The sequence below is a fragment of the Ctenopharyngodon idella genome, chromosome 16 (genome assembly GCF_019924925.1).
Source record: "Ctenopharyngodon idella isolate HZGC_01 chromosome 16, HZGC01, whole genome shotgun sequence".
Taxonomy (NCBI): domain Eukaryota; kingdom Metazoa; phylum Chordata; class Actinopteri; order Cypriniformes; family Xenocyprididae; genus Ctenopharyngodon; species Ctenopharyngodon idella.
The window spans coordinates 34,013,980-34,039,096 of record NC_067235.1 but is presented as its reverse complement, the minus strand read 5'-3'; the positions used below and the strand labels follow the sequence as shown (position 1 = coordinate 34,039,096).

The 25,117-nt window shown below is 33.1% G+C and overlaps 2 protein-coding genes and 1 long non-coding RNA gene across 3 annotated transcripts in view; all 3 read left to right on the top strand.

Moving 5' to 3' along the window:
• Window positions 1-249: 249 nt before the first annotated feature.
• On the top strand, window positions 250-12,340 carry LOC127497899 (uncharacterized). The gene is made up of 6 exons (XR_007925695.1): window positions 250-388; window positions 566-1,220; window positions 3,124-3,394; window positions 3,487-3,677; window positions 9,357-9,618; window positions 11,871-12,340. It is a non-coding gene; the product is annotated as an uncharacterized LOC127497899 (long non-coding RNA).
• Window positions 12,341-12,410: 70 nt separating this feature from the next.
• LOC127497490 (cysteine-rich venom protein ENH1) lies at window positions 12,411-19,232 on the top strand. Its single transcript, XM_051865963.1, has 6 exons — window positions 12,411-12,548; window positions 12,639-12,729; window positions 15,382-15,524; window positions 16,450-16,535; window positions 18,396-18,478; window positions 18,608-19,232. The coding sequence occupies exons 1-6, from the start codon at window positions 12,411-12,413 to the stop codon at window positions 18,748-18,750; spliced, it is 684 nt and encodes a 227-aa protein (XP_051721923.1). The 3' UTR covers window positions 18,751-19,232.
• A 3,540-nt stretch (window positions 19,233-22,772) lies between these two features.
• Window positions 22,773-25,117, top strand: part of LOC127497895 (inactive phospholipase C-like protein 2) — a 62,944-nt gene continuing 60,599 nt past the window's right edge. The window contains exon 1 of the mRNA XM_051866676.1: window positions 22,773-23,357. Within this exon, the coding sequence (XP_051722636.1) occupies window positions 23,133-23,357 (225 nt within the window). The 5' untranslated portion in view covers window positions 22,773-23,132. The remainder of the gene's footprint in view (window positions 23,358-25,117) is intronic.

Sequence of the window (25,117 nt, the reverse complement as noted above, 5' to 3'; positions counted from 1 at the left end):
CTTTTTTAATGAGAAATTGATCAAAATGAAGTAAGTTTATGCTTAAAACAAGAACAAATATCTGCCAACGGGGTCAGAAAAAATCAACTGAATTCAAATGGAAAACAAGATTATTTTTCTAACCCCGTTGGCGGTTATTCGTTCTTCTTTTAAGCATAAACTCACTTCATTTTGATCAATTTCTCATTAAAAAATACTTAATATCTTAACTCGTTTTGCTTCTCAAGTAAATGTATCTTGATTTAAGAATGTTTAGATATTTGTGCTGGAAAACAAGACAAGAAGAACATCATTTTTTTGCAGTGAATTTGCAACTAAAATCCTACGCTTTCAGACAAACAACTGAAACAGTGCTGAAGAAAGACACTTCTTCGGTCAAGCATTGAAGGTAAGTATCAACATCACACTTTATACATGTGACTCAAACTAAAGCATTGATCTGTGTGATGGGCTTTACGAGGAGCGTGTGCCTGTGTGTTAACTGATAAAGACATTCATCACACAGTGGCAAACTTGTGGCTTGTGGCTTCCCATGATTGATTCTTTATCACCAACACTGTTGTAGTGTTTACTTTCCTCCTAGACAGACAGCATGCATCACGGAGCTCCTACCAAACACGCTGAAGTGAGTAAATCAACAGAGACGGACCGGTTACCTGTTGTGAAGGTGTCGACACGCGGACGCTGCAAGTTTGAGCCAGCGATCCACCGTCCGGCGGAAAAAGAAGAAGAAGTGAGAGTGCTGGTACGATTCCCTTTGGATGTAACAAGAAGCGAGGATCCCTGGACGCGAGCGGATCAGTCCTCCTGCGGCAGGCAGCTGACGGAGCGCAGAAGACACACTTTGCTTGCTGCCGTTAGGTCATGCTCAAAGTATGTCTGTGCAATGTTCTGCAAGCTCAGGGAAACCACATCCTCTGACATACCTCCTCTATCCTGCTGCCTGCGTGCCGTCTGTGTCTCTCTCGCTCTCTCTGACTGTCTGAGATGACAGACCGAGCTGACCCAGACACAGTTCACTCCCTCTCTCTCTCTCTCTCTCTCTCTCTAGGCTTCTTCAGCAACCGACACAGTTCCTGCCCACCAACTGAAGAATCCAGCTGAGGAGGAGGTGCTGAGAACGAGCGAGCGAGCGAGGAGAGGGAGGGAGACGGATAAAAGGGAGAAAAGAGAGGGGGAGCAGTTCTTTTAGAAATTACAGTGAAATAAAAAAAACAATGGTAAGAATGCTTGAGGATTGAAAGAGCAAGAAAATAACCAAAAAACACAGTAAAGATTCAGCAGTTAGATTTCTCTAATATCTCAAATGTTTCTCCATGATCATAATGAGATTAAATGGAGAGCAAATTAGTTTAAATGTTCCCAAAGCTGAGTGCAAAAGGAGAAATATCGAAGAATATTTAAACAGATTCTTTCTATATAACAACAGTTATTCTCCTGATCCGCACGACTGCCGAGGAAACAGAAGTGATACACGCAACTGAAATTCAGCCTTGCCGTCAGAGTAATAAATCACATTTTAAAAATGGTTAAAGTAGAAAACAGTCTTTAAATTGTAATAATATTTCACAATATTTACTGTATTTTTTTATCAGGCAAATGCAGCCTTGGAGAGACTTTATAAAAATTATATATATATATGTATGTATAATTTAAAATACAAACAAAATAAGTAAATAAATTAAATTTTATATATATGAAATACAAATATAATTATACATTTTTATAATAATAAATTATTCTAATATATTGAAATAATTATTAATTATAAAATAATTATTATAATTATATATATATATATATATATATATATATATATATATATATAAAATCATATATATTTAATATATATTATTTAAAATACAAACAAAATAAGTAAATAATATTTTAAATATATGAAATACAAAAAATATTACATATTAAAAATATAATTATACATTTTTATTATAATAAATTATAAAATATTTGAATATATTAAAATAATTATTAATCATAAAATAATTATATATATATATATATATATAAATCATATATATTTAATATAATTTATAATACAAACAAAATAAGTAAATAATTATATTTTAAATGTATATGAAATACAAAAAAATTACATACTGTATATTAAAAATATAATTATACATTTTATATTATAATAAATTATATATATATATATATATATATATTTAATGTATATCATTTAAAATACAAACAAAAGTAAATACATTATATTTCATATATACAAATTATATTCATATATACAAAAAATATTACATATATTAAAATAATTATTAATTATAAAATAATTTTATAAATATATATAATCATGTATTTAATGTATATATATATTATTTAAAATACAAACAAAATAAGTAAATAAATTATATTTTATATATATGAAATAAAAAAAATTACATATATTATAAATATAATTATATATTTTATATTATAATAAATTATAAGTATATATATATATATATATATATATATATATATATACACACTTCAGATTAGGGTCCAGTTCTCACTATAAACTATGGTTTTGGTCAATAAACTCCTAATTTCTGCTTATTAATAGTTTAGTAGTGCTTTATAAGTATTAATAAACAGCCAATATCCTAGTATTATGCATGCTAATAAAGCAGCCAGTTAATAGTGGGAATTGGACCCTAAACTAAAGTGTCACCTTATAAGAAAATATATAGTTTTTTTTTTTATTTGCTGACTGTTGAGCTCCAAAATGGAAACATGAGTGAAACACAAGTTATATGCACAATTTGATGACTGTTGAGCTCTAAAAGGGACAAAAAAGAAACATGACTGCTACAAAAGTAGTTCATGCACATCAAATTTTTGAGTTGAGTTTCAATCCTCCTCGACACCGAAACCATAATGTCACTGAAGGAAACAAAACACCAGTGTTTCTTGTGAATGCAGTGCTCCAGATTGAGTATGCGAGATGGAAAATGACTTCGCAGAGTTTCAGAAGAAAACTCAACAATCTGCTCATATTTGCAGAGATTGAAAGTATGCAGTCAAAATATGAGAGTAGGTGATGTGAGTTGCTATTCAGATCACAATATTCTTACAGTATGAAAACAGGTTTCTCTTTTGTTTCTGTTTTAGAGGACCATAACCGAGGACTGTCTGGAGCGATGAAAGAGCGTCCTCAGAGCGGTCACCTTCTCCTCTGGGGAGGATTGTGGTTGTTCTGGGCTGAGAGGGTCTGTGTCTGCCGGCCCCGGTAGTGAGATGTATTTTTCATAAGGCCCAGCCGTGGCCCCCTATAGCTGTGAATCCATTATTCAGAGCGGTCTGTGAGCGAGGGGACAGACACATGCACATACACACCCTGCCCAAATCACAGCGGCCCGGTCCGAATCACACCATGATCACTGTAATTTCATCCATCACATCTCCATGATGAAAATCACACACCAGCATTTCATTAGAAGTCAGAGTGTTTTAATGGGAAATATTGTCTTTAAGGCACTGCAGATGATTGACGCTCCAGTTTCAAAGGCTGTTGATAGTGATTTTATGCACAGCAGACAACACCGCTGACCCCAGGACACAAATTAATGACACGAGCCCAGATCAGAGAGTCTTTCTGGAACAGGAAACCTTGTGGCGAGCGATGCCTGTCTCAAGTACAATCGCTGATAACTGCTCATCATGAGGTAGGATGTTGAATTATTGATTAAAATACTTCATATTTGACAATATAATACTTCATATATAGATGTATGTGTGTGTATTATACTATATGTTTATATGTGTATGCACATCTAATACTGTGTGTGTGTGTGTGTGTACTATATATACTATATATATAGTATTTTATATATATTTAATATGTTAGAATATAATTGTCTAATATATATGTATTTTTTGCATATCATTTATATATATATATATATATATATATATATATATATATATATATATATATATTAGTACATTACCTGGAAAATGTAATAATTTAAAATTACATAAAATGTAATATTTTAGATATATTTATATATTATATATAAGAATATATTATTAAATATTTATTATTATTATTATTGTGACATTGAATATAAGTTTAAATGTTTTTTTTTTTTAAATACCTGGAAATAAATTTATATAATGTTTTTATAATAATATATTCTAAAATTTAATACTTTATATAGATTTATATATTATATAGAACAATATAATTTTTTATTATTATTTATTTATTATATAATATTATATTATATATAATAAATATAATATTTATTTATTATTATTTATTATTGTGACATTGAACATAACATAGGTGCTTTAAAAGATGAAATGTTTTGTAAATATCTGGAAAATACCTTTTTGTAATATTTTATAAAAATGTAATATTTTATATATTATATATAATTATGTTAAAAAATATTTATTATTATTGTGACATAGGCACATAAAAAGTTTAAATGTTTTTTTTTTTAAATACCTGGAAATAAATTTATATAATGTTTTTTATAATAATATATTCTAAAATTTAATACTTTATATTTATATATTATATAGAACAATATACATTTTTTATTATTATTTATTTATTATATAATATATATTATATATAATATTTATAATATTTATTTATTATTATTATTGTGACATTGAACATAACATAGGCACATTAATAGATTAAATGTTTTGTAAATACCTGGAAATATATTTATTTATTTATTTTTTATTTTATAAAATGTAATATTTTATATATTATATATAATTATGTTAAAAAATATTTATTATTATTGTGACATAGGCACATAAAAAGTTTAAATGTTTTTTTTTTTAAATAACCTGGAAATTTATATGTTTTTATAATAACATATGTAATACTTTATATATATTTATATATTATATAGAACAATATAAATTATTATTTATTTATTTATTTATTATTATTGTGACATCGAACATAACATAGGTGCATTAAAAGTTTAAATGTTTTTGTTAAACCTGGAAATAAGCATAAAGATCTGAATAAATATTCTGCACTATTTTTAGGTCACTAATCAAAGAAAATTATCACAAGTGATGAAACAATTTGAACTAATTAGAAAAGAACGCTCTCAGACTTCTGAACCCTACCTTATATCAATTAAAATCGACACACACACACACACACACACACAGATTGTTTGATAAGTCAACCAAACACGTCTCCTTCACTGAAGCTTGAATAAGAAGGAGAGATGGTGGAAAACGAGACCTCCCACTGCATAATTACTGCTGCGTTCATTGCGAACTAATCACTGCGTAATCCCTGTGAAAATAAAGAGCTGTACGACAGCACTGAACACTTCACTAACTACATTGTTAGAGGAAAACAAAAAGTGTGCAGTGCAGCAGAAGACGAGTAAACACACTCCTCTGTCACTGGACCAGAACAACCTTCACACACTGAAGAGATGCACTTACACACTTCTGTCTGATGGTGATATATAATATCATATATATCATATAACACTGATGAACCGATATGTCAGACTGGCCCATAAATCAGCCAATGTTTGGCTATATTTTTTGAGGCATCTCGCTGATAGATGTCAACAGCCAATGTCAAGTTTTATAATGTGGATTGTCAGTAAAAAGTTCACATTGGCATCATTATGTCAGCAATCATCCTCCCTGCATTCTAGGTGAGCATTGAAAACCATTATATATGAAGCTCTAAGCACAAACATTTAAACCCTTGAATTCGTATAGGTTTTTAAACAAACTGAATCAAAACGTGTGTGTGTGTGTGTGTGTGTGTGTGGTGATTTTGTTTGTTAAAAAACCAATATGAATTCAAGGGTTTCTTTTAATGCAAGACAACCTCAAGAAACTTTCAGTCTGTGAAATCCTGATATTGGTGCCACTGCGCCACCTGCTGGTCACACTGCCCTTCACTTCACAAGAGCCCGTGATTCTGTGGGTTTCTGTCTAAATATTAAGTATTATATTGTAAGATAGATAGATGGATAGACAGATAGAGAGATAGATAGATAATAGACAGAATGATAGATAGATATAATGATAGACAGAGAGATAGATAATAGATAGACAGACCAATAAGCGGTTTTACCGATATTTTTCCTGATATTTAAAGGGTTGGTTCACCCAAAAATGAAATTTCTGTCATTAATTACTCACCCTCATGTTGTTCCACACCCGTAAGACATTCGTTCATCTTCAGAACACAAATTAAGATATTTTTGATGAAATCCGATGGCTCAGTGAGGCCTCCATTGACAGCAAGACAATTAACACTTTCAATGCCCAGAAAGCTACTAAAGACATATTTAAAACAGTTCATGTGACTACAGTGGTTCAACATTAATGTTATGAAGCGACAAAAATACTTTTTGTGCGCCAAAAAAAACAAAATAAGGACTTTATTCAACAATATCTAGTGATGGACGATTTCAAAACACTGCTTCATGAAGCTTCGACGCTTTACAATCACTTAACGGTGTCATTTAAGATTTTCAAAGAGTGTCTGGTTAATTTTCAGAGTGCTGCAAAGTCAGCTAGATCAAAATATTTTTCTAATTTAATTAATACACACTATCATAGACCTAGGATTTTATTCTCCACAATAAATTCTGTGATTAGTCCAAGTTGCTGATTCCATGCAGAACCTTCGGCTGAACTTTTGTGAGAAATTTCTAACGTTTTTTACTGATAAAATGTTACCTATTCGTTCATCTTTTACTTCACAATTCTCAGATTTGTCTTTGAATTCGTCCGCTAGTCTATTTTTGCTTTCATCATTTTCAGCATGTCTCTTTATTGAAACTCTCTGATCTGGTAATCAAAATGAAGACAACTACCAACTCACTCGATGTTATTCCCACAGAGATTATAAAAGCAACTTTTCCTATAATTGGCCCCAGTGTCCGAGTGTTAATTAATTCATCTCTGGACACTGGGGTGGTCCCGAATAGTTTTAAGCATGCGGTTGTTCAGCCTTTGCTTAAAAAACAAGGTTTGAATGAGGGTTGTTTTATTAATTATCGGCCTGTCTCTAAGCTATCATTTTTATCTAAACTTATAGAAAAAGTTGTGCAGTCTCAATTAATCCCATTTTAAAACGCAGCCAAGGTATTAGAACCGTTTCAGTCTGGTTTCACTGCCCATCATAGCACACAGTCTGCCTTGCTAAAAGTGTTCAATGACATTTTAGTTGCAGTTGATGCCGGCAAAAATGCCGTATTGATCCTACTTGATCTTACGGCTGCCTTTGATACTGTAGACCATAATGTCCTTATTTGGCATTTAGAGCATTTATACAGTATTAAGGGTACGGCCTTACAGTGGTTTAATTCATATCTTAAAGACAGGTCTTTTTCTGTAGAGTTAGGTAAGTTCTCTTCATCTTCTGCTCCTGTTATTAGTGGAGTACCTCAAGGCTCTGTTTTAGGTCCACTTCTTTTTAACTTGTATATGCGACCACTGGGTGACATTATTAAGAAACATAATGTTTCATTTCATTTTTATGCTGATGATACACAGCTGTACTTGCCTTTGAAATCTATACAACCTTTATTGGAATGTATCCAGGACATTAAGATCTGGCTATCAAATAACTTTCTCCAACTTAATGAGGACAAAACGGAATTAATTGTTTTTGGATCCCCAAAAATAAGGAGTAGTCTAATAAAGGAGCTGGGTTAGGAACCTCGGTGTCATCCTAGACTCAGAATTATGTTTATCCAAACAAATTAATTCAGTTGTTAAGAACAGTTTTTATCAATTGCGGACTATTTCCAAACTTAAATCGTTTTTGCCATTCCAAGATTATTCATGCTTTTATTACCTCACGCTTAGATTAACTCATTGTATCTGGGTCTTCCTCAGTCATCGATGGTACAGATGGTACAAAATGCAAATATGATCATGAAATATGATCATGGCACCTTAATTTTAGCTTCGCTTCAGTAGCTCCCGATTCAGTTTAAAATTCTGTTGTTTGTTTTTGAAGCTCTTAATGATCAAGCCCCATTTTATCTTAAAGATCTTCTTTTACCTCTGTCATCCTCTAGACTTTTAAGATCTTCAGAGTCAGACAGAGCTCTATTATCTATTCCTCGCTCCTGTCTAAAAACTAAAGGAGAGCTTTTTCCGTTGCCGCCCCCCGTCTATGGAAACAATTGCCTTTGGACATCCTCCTTGCACCTTCGATTTACCATTTCTAAATCAAAATTGAAAACATATCTCTACTCCCTGGCATTTTAATATTTTAATATTATTATGCTTCTGTTTAGGTGGTTCGGAGCGTGTATCAAACTGCCAAAGTCACGTGAACCATTGAAATTTCGAAACACTTATGACGTAACGAAGCCTCGTTTACTGAAATCACATGACTTTGGCAGTTTGATACACGCTCCGAACCACTGATTCGAAACAAAAGATTGGTAAAGCTTTAAAGCTTCATGAAGCAGTGTTTTGAAATCGCCCATCACTAGATATTCATTATCGGCACACAAAAAGTATTCTTGTCGCTTCATAACATAAAGGTTGAACCTGAAAAACTCATATCAGTCGACCCCTAATAGACAGACAGACAGATAATAGATAGAGATAGAGAAATAGCCACTTTAGGTTATGTAAGTCAATAATTGCAATACAATACAATGATTGCTAGGCAAAAAAATCATCTTTTTTTTTTTTTTTTTTATCTGAAAATCAGTTTTTTGCCCATAAAATCTACAGTGTTGCTCACAGTCACATGCCACAGGTTTGCTCAGCCTGCTGTAAATGTCATTTATCATTCAACAATTGCACTCATGAGAGGCATTGTACTCGCTAAGTTCAAGAATATAAACCTGTCAGTCCTTCAGCATCAGGATAATGGCATAAAATACATGAAATGATCCTCTGGCTCTATTGAGACAAGCTAAATTCAAATCTAAAGATCTTAAAATGATTTAAAAAGAGTCAATTCTATAAAAGGTCGGATTACATCTCATTGCATTATTAACCCTCTTAAAAACCAGGAAAAGCCTCTCGGGGAACCCTTAATGCACTAATCTGATGAAACTCTATAGTGTTTGTGTTTGTTAATTATCCAGGTCAAATATAGGTTTTTTATTTAGTCAGACTGAAACTGTTTTTATAGTGTCAAAAATCCCTTGTTTGCTTGATGAAGTACAATACACAATAGCAAATGTCACGCTGTAATAGTCCGATTGCATGCGGGTGATTGAGACAAAGTAAAGTCTACAGTTTCTATTTTATTCTGATTAATAGTTCCTCATAATAGACAGTATAATCTGTATTGTTTAACTATACAGTCTGGTCCATTGCCACGTTGTCCATTCGATTTATCATTGTTGCTTTGTTTGCAGGTTCTTTAGACATCGCCTCATTCTTCTGCAGGTTAATTCACGGTGTTCTTTAAACTAAACCTACACCCTCGTGTTTACACTCTCATGTTTGCTTCTACTATTAAACTCTGAGGTTTTGTATAGCTTTATGAACATATTGCTCAAGTGGTGTCACATGTCACTGCTGACATGGGAACATGTTTTTGAGCCCATTAAGATGCTGGGAGTATAAGAACAGTAGTGACCCTCACAACATCTCAGACGCCTCGACTCAGACGGGCAGGTGAGTCAAGAATGCTGATTTTTTTTTTGCTGCGAACTTTATAATCTGAAAAAGAAAAATTTTAATCTGAAAATTGGAATCTGAGTTTCTTCCTAACATTTTTACTTCGATTACAGTGTAAAAATATTTAAATAATATTTAATTTTTTTCTTACAAATTTTATATATATATATATATATATATATTAGAGATGCACTGATACGATAGCCGATTATTCAGAGTGATATCTGCGGATACCGATAGTTCGGGGTTTATGCCTTCTATACCTTCTTTTAAATTAATGATAATTTCATTATGATTAATAATTAATCATTATATTTTTAAATAAATGCAAATAAAAACTTTATTCTCTCCATTTCATCAGCTTGTTTCAGAGTGACTGGGATCAGTTATAAACAAACACATTACTCAAATTAATATTAACACACATTAACTAAATTCTGAAGATTAAATTAATATTTCTTAACTTTCTGAATGTTATTCATTCATATAATTACTATTAATATTGAACATCAAACTGGTTTCTTAGCATGTTCTTTACACAAAGTACAAATGCTATGCATTTTCCTGCCCTCTTATGATTGACAGGATATATCGGCACTGACTGTCAGCTGTTTTTAAACTATCGGCTGATAGTGTGAAATTTTGCTTTTATCGGCTGATACCGATTATTGGCCGATATATTTGTGCATCTCTAATACATATATATTTACATTACCAGTCAAAAGTTTGGAAACATTACAATTTTTGATGTTTTTGAACGAAGTCTCTTATGCTCATTAAGGCTGCATTTATTTCACAATAAATACAGAAAAAAACAATAATATTGTAAATATTATTACGATTTAAAATTATGGTTTTCTATATTAATATACTTTAAAATATAATTTATTTCTGTGATCAAAGCTGAATTTTCAGCATCATTACTCCAGTCTTCAGTGTCACATGATCCTTCAGAAATCATTCTGATATGATGATTTATTATCAATGTTGGAAACATTTGTGCTGCTTAATATTATTTTATAACCTGTGATACTTTTTCAGGATTCTTTGATGAATAAAAAGTTAAAAAATATCAGCATTTATTTAAAATAGAAATCTTTTGTAACAATATACACTACTGTTCAAAAGTTTGGGGTCAGTCATTTTTTTTTCTTTGTTTTTTTTTTAAAGAAATTAATACTTTTATTCAGCACGGATGTGTTAAATTGATAAAAAGTGATAGTAAAGATTTATATTGTTAGAAAAGATTTATATTTTGAATAAATGCTGTCCTTTTTAACCTTTTATTCATCAATAAATCCTGAAAAAAGTATCACAGGTTCCAAAAAAATATTAAGCAGCACAAACTGTTTCCAACATTGATAATAAATCATCATATCAGAATGATTTCTGAAGGATCATGTGACACTGAAGACTGGAGTAATGATGCTGAAAATTCAGCTTTGATCACAGAAATAAATTATATTTTAAAGTATATTAAAATAGAAAACCATAATTTTAAATTGTAATAATATTTCACAATATTATTGTTTTTTCTGTATTTATTATGAAATAAATGCAGCCTTAATGAGCATAAGAGACTTTGTTCAAAAACATTAAAAATAGTAATGTTTCCAAACTTTTGACTGGTAGTGTGTGTATATATATATATATATATATATATATATATATATATATATTAATAATGCTTATTATTTGCTGCAAACTGTATAATCTGAAAAAGAATTACAAAATAATTTAAAAAAAAAATTGGAATCTGAGTTTCTTCCTAACAATTTTAGTTCAATTATAGTGTAAAAATATTTAAATAATATTTATTTATTTTTTTACAAATTATATATATATATATATATAATGCTGACTATTTGCTGCGAACTGTATAATCTGAAAAAGAAATACAAAATATTTTTTAAAAATTGGAATCTGAGTTTTTTTTTACTAACATTTTTACTTCAATTATAGAGTAAAAATATTTAAATAAATATATATATATATATATTTTTTTTTTTACAAATTATATATATAAAATATATATAATTTAATAATTATATATATTAATAATGCTGATTATTTGCTGCAAACTGTATAATCTGAAAAAGAACTACAAAAAAAATAATAATACATTTTTTTTTACTTTGATTATTGTGTAAAAAATTATATATATATATATATATATATTTATTTATTTATTTTTTTTTTTTTTTTAATTATAATTATTATTATAATTTAAAAAATGACTGCTTCCACAGTTTGCTGAACAGAAGGACGCAAAATGTTTGCAGTGACAGTTTGTATTTTGGGATTGCTCTATACGAGCTCTGCCTGCAGCTTGGTGAGTTTAAATTTAATAAATTGCTATTTTACTCATGATACTTCGTTATTTATATTAATGCCGATTATATACATTACCAATGAAACGTTTGTACTCATTTGAGTGAATTTATAATCATCTTAAAATATTTCAATCTTGAAATGTTCACCTATATGTTCAAATTTCTTCACAAAACTACTTAGAAATGGATGATTTGGAGCAGATATTGAATAAAAAACAGCTAGAGAAAAAATATAAAGAATAAGTAGGTGTGTTCAAACTTTTGATTGGTAGTGTATATGAATAAAATCTAAGCATTATGGTCAATAATAATGATAATAATATATTTTGTGATGTGATGAAATGATCTAACAAAAATATCCATCCATTGCATGTCTCATTTCTGTGGTGGGCTTTCCAGTCAGGTAAGCATATATTACTTTAATGCCTACAATAACTCTGTTTAATATGCATTTATATGAAAATACTTTCTGTTTTGCTCTGCATCTTCACAGGCATCTGTACAGACCAGAGTTCTGTCCAGCAGGAGATTGTGGATGTTCACAATGCCTTCCGGAGGGCTGTGGAGCCGTCTGCCAGCAACATGCTGAAAATGGTCAATCACATGCTTATGATTCACATTTGCATTTTAAGCATGTTTCTTAGAGTCACATGCTGAGTGGAAGATGCTGTGTGTCGTTTGCAGAGCTGGAGCGATGCCGTGGCACAGTCCGCTCAGGGCTGGATTGAGCAGTGTAACATAACACACGGACCGCCAAGCAGCCGCTTGATTGACGGTATGTTACATTCTTTTGTAGGTGATACATATTGTTGCAAGTCAAAGGCAAACCCTGAAGTATTTAAAGTGATAGTCATCATCATAAGTCATCATTTACTCACCCTGGTGTTGTTCCAATACGCCCTTCTTCTTTTTCGGACCACAAAAGAAGAAGTTTTAAAACCCACTCGTGCTTGTCCATATATTGGCAGTAAATAGCGACCAGCATCAAGCTTTTAAAAAAGACGCAAAAGTATCACAGAATGATCCCATGCGACACACGTCATCTATTCCAAGTGTCCTGGGGGGTTTTGGTGAAAATTAAAATGAAATTTAATGTATTATTTAATGAAAATCCTGAACTTGGCCATTGGTCTTCTCAAGCGCATTCATTGCAATTCGCTCCGGCTCGCCCAGAAAAACACACAAGTTGTGAGAAATCAAGATTAACAAAAATGCAACATGGAATAGAAGGTAAATATGTCCGTCGTGTTCATCGCGTTCACATCTGTCATTCTGCCTGCCATCAGACAAACGAAGTTCCTGACCAAATATATTCAACTCAGGGAAGAAAGTACACGGATACTTTTTGGGGCATTTCCAGGCGTCATGTTTTTATTAGTCTTTAGGGTGAACTGTCCCTTTAAGTACACTTTTAGAAGCACTTCATATAAAGGGATCATGGGATCATTTTATGGATTTAGATTCCAAGTGTATGAATTAAACCGCTTGTAAGACACACTTTACCTCTAGAAAAAAAATGAAGTAAACCATTACTCAATCATTTAAGACGTTAATCTCCTGATATAGAACTATAAAGCATTCTTTAAAATTGAGTCAAGAATCCTACTCTTTAAAAACAACCCAAGTTGGGTTGAAAATGGACAACCCAGTGGTTGGGTTAAATGTTTGACCCAACTGTTGTTTAAAAATGACTGTATTGTTGTTTAAAATGAACCCAAAATATGTTATTAACATTAATATGTTTAATAAATGAACTTTTATTAACAAGTTTAATGACAAATAATTAAACAATAAACATTTATTAAATTGCTTATTAATAAATGTTCACCTTTTGATTATTATTGTTTCCTCTAGTAATTATGTGTCTGATTTTGGGTTCATTTTAATCCAGCCATATAGTCATTTTTAAACAATAGTTGAGTTAAATAAAACTACCCAGCATGCCAAAACAACCCAAATGCTGAGTTTGTCCATTTTCAACCTAACTTGGGTTGTTTTTAATGCAGCAATATAGTTCAATACAGAATCCTACTGAACCCTTTTTGTACTACAGTACACTGACCCTGAAACAGATTTGGTTACTTCAATCAGAAATAAAATGTATAAACATTATTGCATTGATGATAAATCTTCAAACAATTTTAAGTGTCTTTTAATCAACTGTTGTTTTGGTGTAGTTCATCAAATCAAATATGCACATGTTAATGCTTCACAAACACAAAGTCACACAACACTGTCTGGGTAAATGCTGGGTAAATGCTGGGTAAAAAACAACCCAAGTTGGGCTGAAAAAGGACAAACCCAGTGATTGGGTTAAATGTTTGCCCAACATGTTTTTAACTCAACTATTGTTTAAAAATGACTATATGTCTGGATTAAAATGAACCTAAAATAGGTTGGAAATTAAAAATCAGACACATAATTACTAGAGGCAACAATAATAATCAAAAGATGAACAATTATGAATAAGCAAGTTAACAAAATGTTTTTTAAAATATTATTCATTAAATGTTCATTTATTAAACAAAATAATAAATATTAGTTTCCAACATATTTTGTGTTCATTTTAAGCAAGCAATGCAGTCATTTTTAAACAATAGTTGAGTTAAATAAAACTACCCAGTAGGTTTGGACAAACATTTAACCCAGTTGCTGAATTTGTCCATTTTCAACCCAACTTGGGACTTTTTTTTCAACCCAGCATTATTGTTTTATCACTTCAAACTATACAAACTTCTTTTTGTTAACTATTGTACCTGAAAAGTGTCTTTGTGCTGTTTTTCGTCTTTTAACCCTCGGGGGAGTTTTGACATGCCTTGACATTTGTGCTTTTGTAAACATATTAAAATCGCTGTATTCAGCATGAACTGAGCTACAATAATATGTGAGCAGCATGTTTGTATTTTTGAGAAAATAACATTTATGCATGTTTTTTGAAAAAGCAAAAATGTTAAGTCACTGAAATAAGGCCATATATAACACATGCTAAACATTTGTTCACAAGACTTCTGAGAACTCGATTTTGCTTTAATATTTTATCATTGCAGTGACATATTTTTTTAAAATTTGGCTTAACTGTCCAAATACGTTTTGAAGCCACGGTATATGCAACCAGAGCAGTGTAGACGTGAGAAAACAGAGGATTTCTTTCATCCAGCCCTCATGCCTATAGACCTAATATTTATACAGGAGGATTGTGCAAGTGTGTGTGTTGACATGCTGACGAACACATGCAGACGAAGTGTGCAGGAAGAATGTCACAGTCACATGAACGAGATCTCAATGTCTTCACAACAAACACAGCACCAACATGCATTGCTGTACACATTAAACAACAAAAATGTAATTTAAAATCATCATAATGTCTGTCACAACCAGATGCAATGCTTTAGTTCCTCTCACTGAATGTCTTCTCTCTGATGGACAGGATATGAAATGGGTGAAAATCTCTTCAAGGCCTCTGAACTTTATTCATGGACTAAGGTGATAAATGCCTGGCATAGCGAAGTCAACAATTATGAATATCCCAGCGGATCTGCCAACGGTCATCTGATTGGACATTACACACAGGTGATTATTCGGTAGCATTTTTCTTTCTTGCATTCAACAAGGATTCATTTATTTAAAACGTCATTAGCTGTTAGTTTACATCACAGTTATATGCTGTGATTTGCTGCAAAAAGAAGATTCATCAATATTTTTGGCCCATTTTCCCAACAATGAGTATATGTAAATAGGTTTTAACAGCTTTTCAGAGATCTTTAAAGGTCATTTCTTGTGGAAAAAGAAGTACAGATAAGCATACTTTTAAAAGTATGCTAATTACCAAAATAATATACTTTAAAATAATTGTAATAATTGTATTTTTTAAAATAATAAGTGCAAACTGAATGGAATAGACCCATAATTGCATGTTATTTACAATGAACTGAAAATGTATTATAGTTTACATTTATATTAAATGCAATTAGTTTTTTTGACCCACTTAATTAGTGTATTGCATTTATGGTAAACTTTAATTCCATTTCTATTAAAAAAACTTCTGTCATGTATTTAAATCTAATTATGCTGAAGTTGCAATTTAGTACATTTAAAATATATTAACTTTAAATGTGATATCAAATAACACACTACAGTTAAAATTATAATCAACTTCAAGTACTTTTTAAAGCATGATAGGGCACTTTTAAAAGACAATTTCAGATGTACTTTAAAGTAAAACTTACATTGATATTATTACAAAGTGCACTTTTTAAAAACAGTCATGAAAGTGTACTCTCTTTAAGTATGCTTAAGTTTTATTTTATTAAGATCATGTTATTTGCAAGAACAGTTCTTTACTTTTAAGATAATAATAAGTGCACTTCTTTTTCACAAAGGCCAAACAGAATAGCAATGGATTTGTTTGCCACGTTATTATTTGTGTGTCAAATGTGATGTATGTTGGAGGTGTCTCAAACTACAGTAATGCTTCTCCTCGTGTGAATCTTTGAAGGTGGTGTGGTACAGCTCGTATGAGGTCGGGTGTGCCGTGGCTCAATGCGGAAGCTTGTACTTCTACGGATGTCATTACTACCGCGCGTAAGTCCCGGCTGCCTTTCTCTCAATATTGAGCTGCTGACTTCACTCCATGATGTTTTAAAGGAGACCTGTTATGCCTTTTTACAAAGTCTTGATTTTGGGGTCTAATTTTTCATGACTGAATGTTCAAAAAAAAAAAACATTGTTGCAATTATTTAAATGAGGAATACTGGAAGAAAACATAACTATGGAAGCTTGTTTCCACCACTAAATTAAAATAAAAAAGGTAATTACGACTTTTTATCTCACAATTCTGACTTTTTTTCTCGCAATTGCAGGTTATAAAGTCAGAATTACGATATAAACTCACAATTCAGACTTTTTTCTCAGAACTGTGAGTTTATAACTCGCAATTCTGACTTTATAACTTGCAATTCTGACTTTATAACTTGCAATTCTGACTTTATAACTTGAAATTCTGACTTTATATCTCGCAATTCTGACTTTATATCACGCAATTCTGACTTTATAACTCGCAATTCTGACTTTATATCTCGCAATTCTGACTTTATATCACGCAATTCTGACTTTATATCACGCAATTCTGACTTTATAACTCGCAATTCTGACTTTATATCTCGCAATTCTGACTTTATATCACGCAATTCTGACTTTATATCACGCAATTCTGACTTTATAACTCGCAATTCTGGACCTTTATAACACGCAATTCTGACTTTATATCACGCAATTCTGACTTTTATAACTCGCAAATCTGACTTTATAACACGCAATTCTGACTTTATAACTCGCAATTCTGACTTTATATCACGCAATTCTGCTTTATATCACGCAATTCTGACTTTATATCACGCAATTCTGACTTTATATCACGCAATTCTGACTTTATAACTCGCAATTCTGACTTTATATCACGCAATTCTGACTTTATATCACGCAATTCTGACTTTATATCACGCAATTCTGACTTTATAACTCGCAATTCTGACTTTATATCACGCAATTCTGACTTTATATCTCGCAATTCTGACTTTATATCACGCAATTCTGACTTTATATCTCGCAATTCTGACTTTATAACTCGCAATTCTGACTTTATATCACGCAATTCTGACTTTATATCACGCAATTCTGACTTTATATCACACAATTCTGACTTTATATCACGCAATTCTGACTTTATATCACGCAATTCTGACTTTATAACTCGCAATTCTGACTTTATATCACGCAATTCTGACTTTATATCTCGCAATTCTGACTTTATATCACGCAATTCTGACTTTATAACTCGCAATTCGGACTTTATATCACGCAATTCAGACTTTATAACTCTCAATTCGGACTTTATAACTCGCAATTCGGACTTTATAACTCGCAATTCGGACTTTATATCTCGCAATTCTGACTTTATATCACGCAATTCTGACTTTATATCTCGCAATTCGGACTTTATAACCCGCAATTCGGACTTTATAACTCTCAATTCGGACTTTATATCTCGCAATTCTGACTTTATATCACGCAATTCTGACTTTATAACTCGCAATTCGGACTTTATAACTCTCAATTCGGACTTTATAACTCGCAATTCTGACTTTATAACTCGCAATTCGGACTTTATAACTCGCAATTCGGACTTTAGAACTCGCAATTCGGACTTTATATCATGCAATTCAGACTTTATATCTTGCAATTCTGTGAAAAAAGTCAGAATTGTGAGATTAAAAAGTCCCAATTAACTTTTTTACTTTTTGTTTCATGGTGTAAACAAGCTTCCATCACACACTAAAGAAAGCTGAACATGGAAAAAAGTAATATGTCCTCTTTAATGTTTCATTCCTGCATTAAACACTGGAATTCAAATTCCTATGAACTCAATTCTCTCCTCTATTTCAGAGGGAATTTCAAAGGAGTCCCTCCGTACTCTCTGGGCGCTCCATGTGCCTCCTGCCCGGATGACTGCCAAGACAATCTCTGCAGTAAGTGCATTTCTGTTTTTGGTTGCAAAATTTTCCTGAATGATGACGTTTGAGGTCACAGTTTGCATTCCAGAATGTTTTTACTTTATCATACTTATTGCTTCATTGACTTTCAATTGTCTCTTCTAGCTAACCCCTGTCCGTACATCAACACGTACACCAACTGTGACGCCTTGATAGAAGAGGCCACTTGTGAAAACTCCATCGTGAGCGAGGGCTGTCCAGCCAGTTGTCTGTGTGAAGACAAAATCATCCCTATTGCGAGGAAATGAAATTTTCTATGGCTATATTACATGAAGTACAGCCATATTTTGATAGTTGTAGCATCTCTTTCCTATAATGTGAAACATACATATTCTAACTTCTTTCTATTTCTATTCTTTCTATGTGGAATACCTCAAATATGATTAAAAATCAAGGGTACTGTACTTTCATAATATAATGAAATAGGCCAGTCTGCATTGTTTTGCATTGTTACCTCAACTGTTTTTTTTTTCTTCAGTAAAGCTTATGCAATCACATAGCAGTAAAGCTATTTGTGTTTTATGAGCCTTGTAAACCCAGATACTGAAAACAATAGCACAACTTAAGACTGTGAAAACAGGACAAGTGACTTCCGTCAGTCAAACATTCAGTCACTGTATGTGTAGTGTAGATTTGTGCACTTGCTGAAATGTTCATGTAATGTTTTCTGCAACACTGCACTATTTTATACAATCACAGCACTTTATTAAAATGATTTTAATTCGAGTAATTAGGGTTCACAGTTCAATGCATGTGTGGATACAGTGATTTCACTCCAGTTAAAGGGTGTTCCAGTGGTCAATAATAGTGTTTACTAACAAAGTCCCTTTAAGACAAGTCATTTCACTCGGCGGCCATCTTTGAAACGCCTCTCGGCAATGCAAGTGCAGCTCCTATCTCTTTGAATGGGGAAACATCAAATTCTCCAAAGCTGTTTCGCCAAGCTTTCGATTAAATTTCATATTTTAAATCACCAATGATATCTGACAACAACTGTCTCATACATTTTGTTTCTAAACGCTCGAATCAAAACGGCATTTTTCAGGTCTAGATCAAGCTAAGCGCGCATCTCACTGTTCTAATGGCCGCTGCAGTGACGCGATGACTTTACGATCGGCGATTGGCTCTTATTTAGAAGGCGGGACTTTTCCCGCCATTTTGCGCGTTGCACTTTCTCCCATTCATAAAAATACGAGTGCGCCGTCATCTTTCTGTATATAAAGTCTTTGTTACTAATTTTTATTAACATAATTGACCTTTTTAATACATTTTAATTAGTTTATTATATTTTTTTTACCGACTTCACAGTTTATAATAAAGACTATCACCGTGTCCTAACCAGACGCGACGCCGCGACGCCGCGACAAGCGATAAAAGGTATCTTTTCCATGTTAATCGGAGTTTTTGTCCTAACCAGCCGCGATGGCGACACGCAAATATTCTATTTTAGAAACGGTTTCTGGAACAGCAACACAAAGTATGAGAATGATAATATCAGGTACTGTTTAGTGCTTTATTTAATGTTAAAAGTGTCTAACGTGAGTTTGAATATCATTCTGTGTTCCCAGCTTTTTAGCTGTAATGAAAACAACACTGGCTAATTCACCTCAGATCTTGAAAATAAATAAATGGGCACAAGAACGTTAAACTGTCAATTCAATGCGCACAAATAAGTGTATTCTATGATAAAGACCGGTTCAGTCACTCCGTATGTACTTTAAACAATGTTTAAATAGTGTAATATTTATGAATTGTACTATGTACTTTCCCATTTCACCGTGTCTGCTGTGCTCCTGCCGAGAGAGCCCGCCCACCCTCTCTTCTGATTGGCTGTGGTTTTTGATTGATTTTATCGCTTCTCATTGTCGCGTCGCGTCTAGTGTGGACAGTCAAATTACTCGTCGCTGGAATCTTATCGAATCGCGTCTGGTTAGGACACGGTGTATATCTATAGGCCTACTCACATAAAGTAAATTGACATTTCAAACCATGACAGCAGTGTGACATACTGCTATACTCCATATTATACACGTTTTATGACTATTGAGAGTATTAAGTAAGGGAATAATTGTACTATTTAATCTACCCCAAATATATAGGCCTAATCATAAAACTGTGAAAAAGTATATGAATAATAATAATTAGTATTAATATTATTGCTGTATAATTATTATTAGAGTATTAATAATACTAATAATATAGTCCATATGGTCTTAAAATGTAAAATACTGATTTACTTCATCATAAAAAAGCCATGCAGGAACAAAATTCCACCACATAATAATTAGATACACGCATATATTGTTTATTACAGTGCAAAAGTAGGCCCACGTTATGTTTCCTAATGTCAGAACATTTTTGTAATACCGTGAGTGTCCGGCAGGTGTCTCTGCTGAACGCTATATGAACAACAACACACGTTTCATACTTCCTGTTATTAGGTTACTCCGACTGTTCCCTGATGATGCTGAGACTGTATATGAGCGCACATTCATTTACACGAGCGCGTGCAACTTTCACCTGCTTAAAAGCTACTTGTTGACATGTGCATGTCACGTGCTTGAAAACACAATGTGAAGAGGCAGGCTTAACTTCTCTTGGCAGTTTGGACTGCTGGCAAAATAAAAAGAGCAAACTCATCCGATAACGTGTGTCTAGCCCATCCATTTAGAGTTTTCAGACACATTTCTGCAGGTTTGCAGGTGTTAGATGGCCTTTCATGAAACTTATCTCTCAGTTTCAGATGCCTAGATATGATAAATTGGGAATAATAGCAAAGGCATTATGACTTTTATAGTGCATAAAAATATTTATAAAAGTTCAAATTAGAGACTCAAGTAACTCAACCGCCACACTTCAAACAACTTTGCCTCAAGACGTATAACCATAACTAAAAATTGTGTTTCAATCATATTTTGGGTTTTATACAAAAATACACTTTTGTTTACCAGTCTCTAGGTGTTTCTCCACATCTCTACCAATTTTGGCATACATAAAGTCTGTAGTGTCGATACTAATAATAATCAAAACACGACAGCCACCTGAGGCCAGTGAATATGTCAGGGTGTGACCTACTGTACTCAAAGCCTTACATCTTTAATTATTTTGAATTGTATAAATCCTTTAAAGCCACTTGATGGCGACAAATTAATGGAAAATGTAAACACTGCTCAACCTTTGGTACAATCAAATTGAACTGATCAAAGTATATTGGGAACAAATGCATATTTAAAAATAATGTTGCCAATTTGATAAGCACTTAAATAGCTTACAAAGCTATTTAAAAGTAAAGTGTGCAATAGATGCATCTCTAGCATCACTAAAGAATTGCAAAAATAATAAATGCACAATTCACATTTTAATATGCATGAACTGATGCGAACAAATATGCATTTAACATCTCTAAAATAGATGTTTTAGGCTACAGAAAGAAGTCAGAAACCAAAAGTGTGCAATAATAGAGATGCATGAAATGCACGTTAAGCAACAGCAGCGAGTTATTAGGTAATCGGTTATTAAGTAACAGATTATTAAGTTATTAATAAGAGTTGTTAAGTAATCTGTCATTTGCATCTCTAGCATCTGTTGAGGAGGTGTGCTGGTCATGCACTTTAAAAATGCTGGGTTGGACAAACCCAACGATTAGGTTGTTTTAACCCAGCGATTGGGTTAAATGTTTGCCCAACCTGCTGGATAGTTTTATTTAACTCAACTATTGTTTAAAAATTACTGTATTGCTTGCTTAAAATGAACCCAAAGTATTTTGGAAATTAACATTTATTAATATGTTTAATAAATGAACAAGTTTAATGAATAATATTTAAACAATAAGCATTTATTAAATTGCTTATTAATAAATGTTCACCTTTTGATTATTATTGTTTCCTCTAGTAATTATGTGTCTGATTTTTAATTTCCAACCTCATTTTAAGCCAGACATATAGTCATTTTTAAACAATAGTTGGGTTGGGCAAACATTTAACCCAACCACTGGGTTAAAACAACCCAATCGCTGGGATTGTCCATTTTCAACCCAGCATTTTTTTATTGTAAGCAACTAAAATTTTAAAACATTTTCATCTGATGTAAAACAGACTCATCCATATAACAATAAATCTCTGGAATGGGTTTGTGTAACTGTGTAGTAACTTTTAACTCAAACCTTACAGTCACTGAGGTAAAGTAAATAAGACAGTTTCCTGTGAATTCCCCCCTCTCTGTGACAACTTGCCCCAGTCACCCTGCAGCATGTATCCTGACCTGTATGCACTTCCATGTAAAGCCTTATCTGATCATGGATCCGCAGTGTTTAGGAGCAGCAGCGGTGTATTGTACCGATGTGAAGTGAATTCAGCAGATGGCAGTATCTGTCAGACCCGCGTGAGCGCCTCAACAATGACACTTGCAACATTGTAACACTGAAACATTCGAACGCTGTTTTGTGAGCGCAGATACAATGTATCGAAGCCGACAGATGCTGCCGAGACGAAACAGAAACACCGACGAGAACTGAACCTGCGATGGCTCTTGGTTTCTCTCTAACGTCTCTTGGGGAGCTCCAATCGCTCGACACTCGAACCGACAGCTAATACAGCCAGGCACAGGCGGCTGCGTGCGTTACACGGGGCTCATGGCGGAGTTTGTCGCCGAGAACTGCGGGGTCTCATCGCCGAGCGGCGGCGGGAAATCCGCCCAGCCCGGCGAAGAGGCGGACGGCGGAGCTGTAAGCGAGGTGTCGGTCTCGAACGGGGACTGTGGGCTGTGTGCACCCGAGAACCAGGGGCTCGAGACGGCCAACGCGGCTGCGGTGCTGGACGGCAAACCTGGAATACCACGGAAGACCAGTATTATTAAGGTAAACCATCAATGCATCGGCGTTTTACTCATTTGCAGGCTCAAACCTCGCCCTGACACACACGCATTACTGAGCGTGGGCTACATACATCCACAGGTTTGGGGGGCTTATGGATGTACAGAAATCACTGTGGACATGTCAGTGCTGTTTCCACCCGATCATGTGTTCTTTTGAAGCGTTTCGTGATTTCATGATGGACATCAGTCAGATGAAGTCACGTGCGCTCCTTTACATTCATTCCTAGTATGATCTAGTTAAGCAATCCAATCTTTGCAGGGATCTGTGGTTCAACTATTATTTAGTAGTTTCTTATACCTAATCCAGTTTATAACTGCTCATTATTTCTCAGTTAACTACTTGTTTATGAGATATACTAGTATCTATACCATCACTACTAGCTAAAATGGCTTTACTTGTCATCGTTGCTAGTAAAAGTGGAATATGCACCAGCAAAAATCAGAATATATACTAGTTAAGTGAATTCACACTTTAAACATTTGCTACCAGTAGCTTAGTATGTACTAGTGACAACATAACTAGTAACAAATGTTGAAATGACCTGCTCATTCATCACATTTTATGCCAATTTTTAATGCCAGTGCCATTCCAGACTTGTTGAGTTCAGATAATGACGTTAATATTGAACACAAGCCAATAGTGATTGAGCAACATGAGAATTTTTGCTTGTTTAACACACATTTGGTGTGTTGATTATGGGTAAAAATGCCATTTTTTGTTTGCAGTTGTACATCTTCTTCAAGGCCACTACTGCTTTGAATGCATTTAAAGCGAGAGGCAAAATGACTGCCGTGCATTTGAAGACTGGGATGAATTAATTCCATTGAATCTTCAATAAGTTATTGGGAAATTTTGACCGTTTACTGTAGAAAGCTGTGACAGGAAATATTGCTCTACTTCCCCATGTTGACTGTTGTGGCGCATAAAGCCGTTTTGTCAGTTCCATCTACAGATTTGAACCGGTACAAGTTTGCCCAAACAGCGGACAGATGACATTTATATGTAGGTCATATAGCTGTCAAACAGAAGCGGTCGCTCACTTGCTTTGAAACAACCTCTGATTTAGTTTTGGTGGCTCAGTAACGTTGTGCCATCTGTGGTCAAAGTTCTGCGCCGAAGCTGGCAGAAAGCAAGAATGTGACAAATGTCGAAGGACTTGTTTAGGGGAGAGTTTATACGTAGAAGAGGAAATGCTTTCTCCTCTCAGCTAAATTTGTTTCACTTTGCATTGCTTTTAGTTCCTGTACTACAGTGTTTCCTGTGGAAAGATTTATCACTTGTTTCTCAGCTCAGTCAAACCATGTGGTTGGAGCGATCATATAGACTGTCTCAGGTGAACCGCAGAGAAGTGATGGTCTTTCTGTGAGCATCAGCACACTAGTGTTTCCTACGCTGTTTGTGAAACACGAGGCCTATTTTGGGTGTAACTAGGAGCTTAATGACAGCCCTAAAAAATCTCTGATAAAAATTGTGATTTAAAATATCTCCAGGTTTGCTGTGCTTGTTTGTAGGGATGCACAATTTGGTCCAAAATTTGGTGATTCTAAATCAATATGACAATAATAATTGTATAATGTAATGTAAAATTATTATTACTAAATAAAAAAAATGAAACGGAAATATTGCTATTGTAATATTTCACTGTAAATTAAATAATAAATAATATAATATTTTTTTTACTGTACAGTTTATAGACCGACCGATATTGATTTTTTTTATAACCGATACCAATTATTTATTTA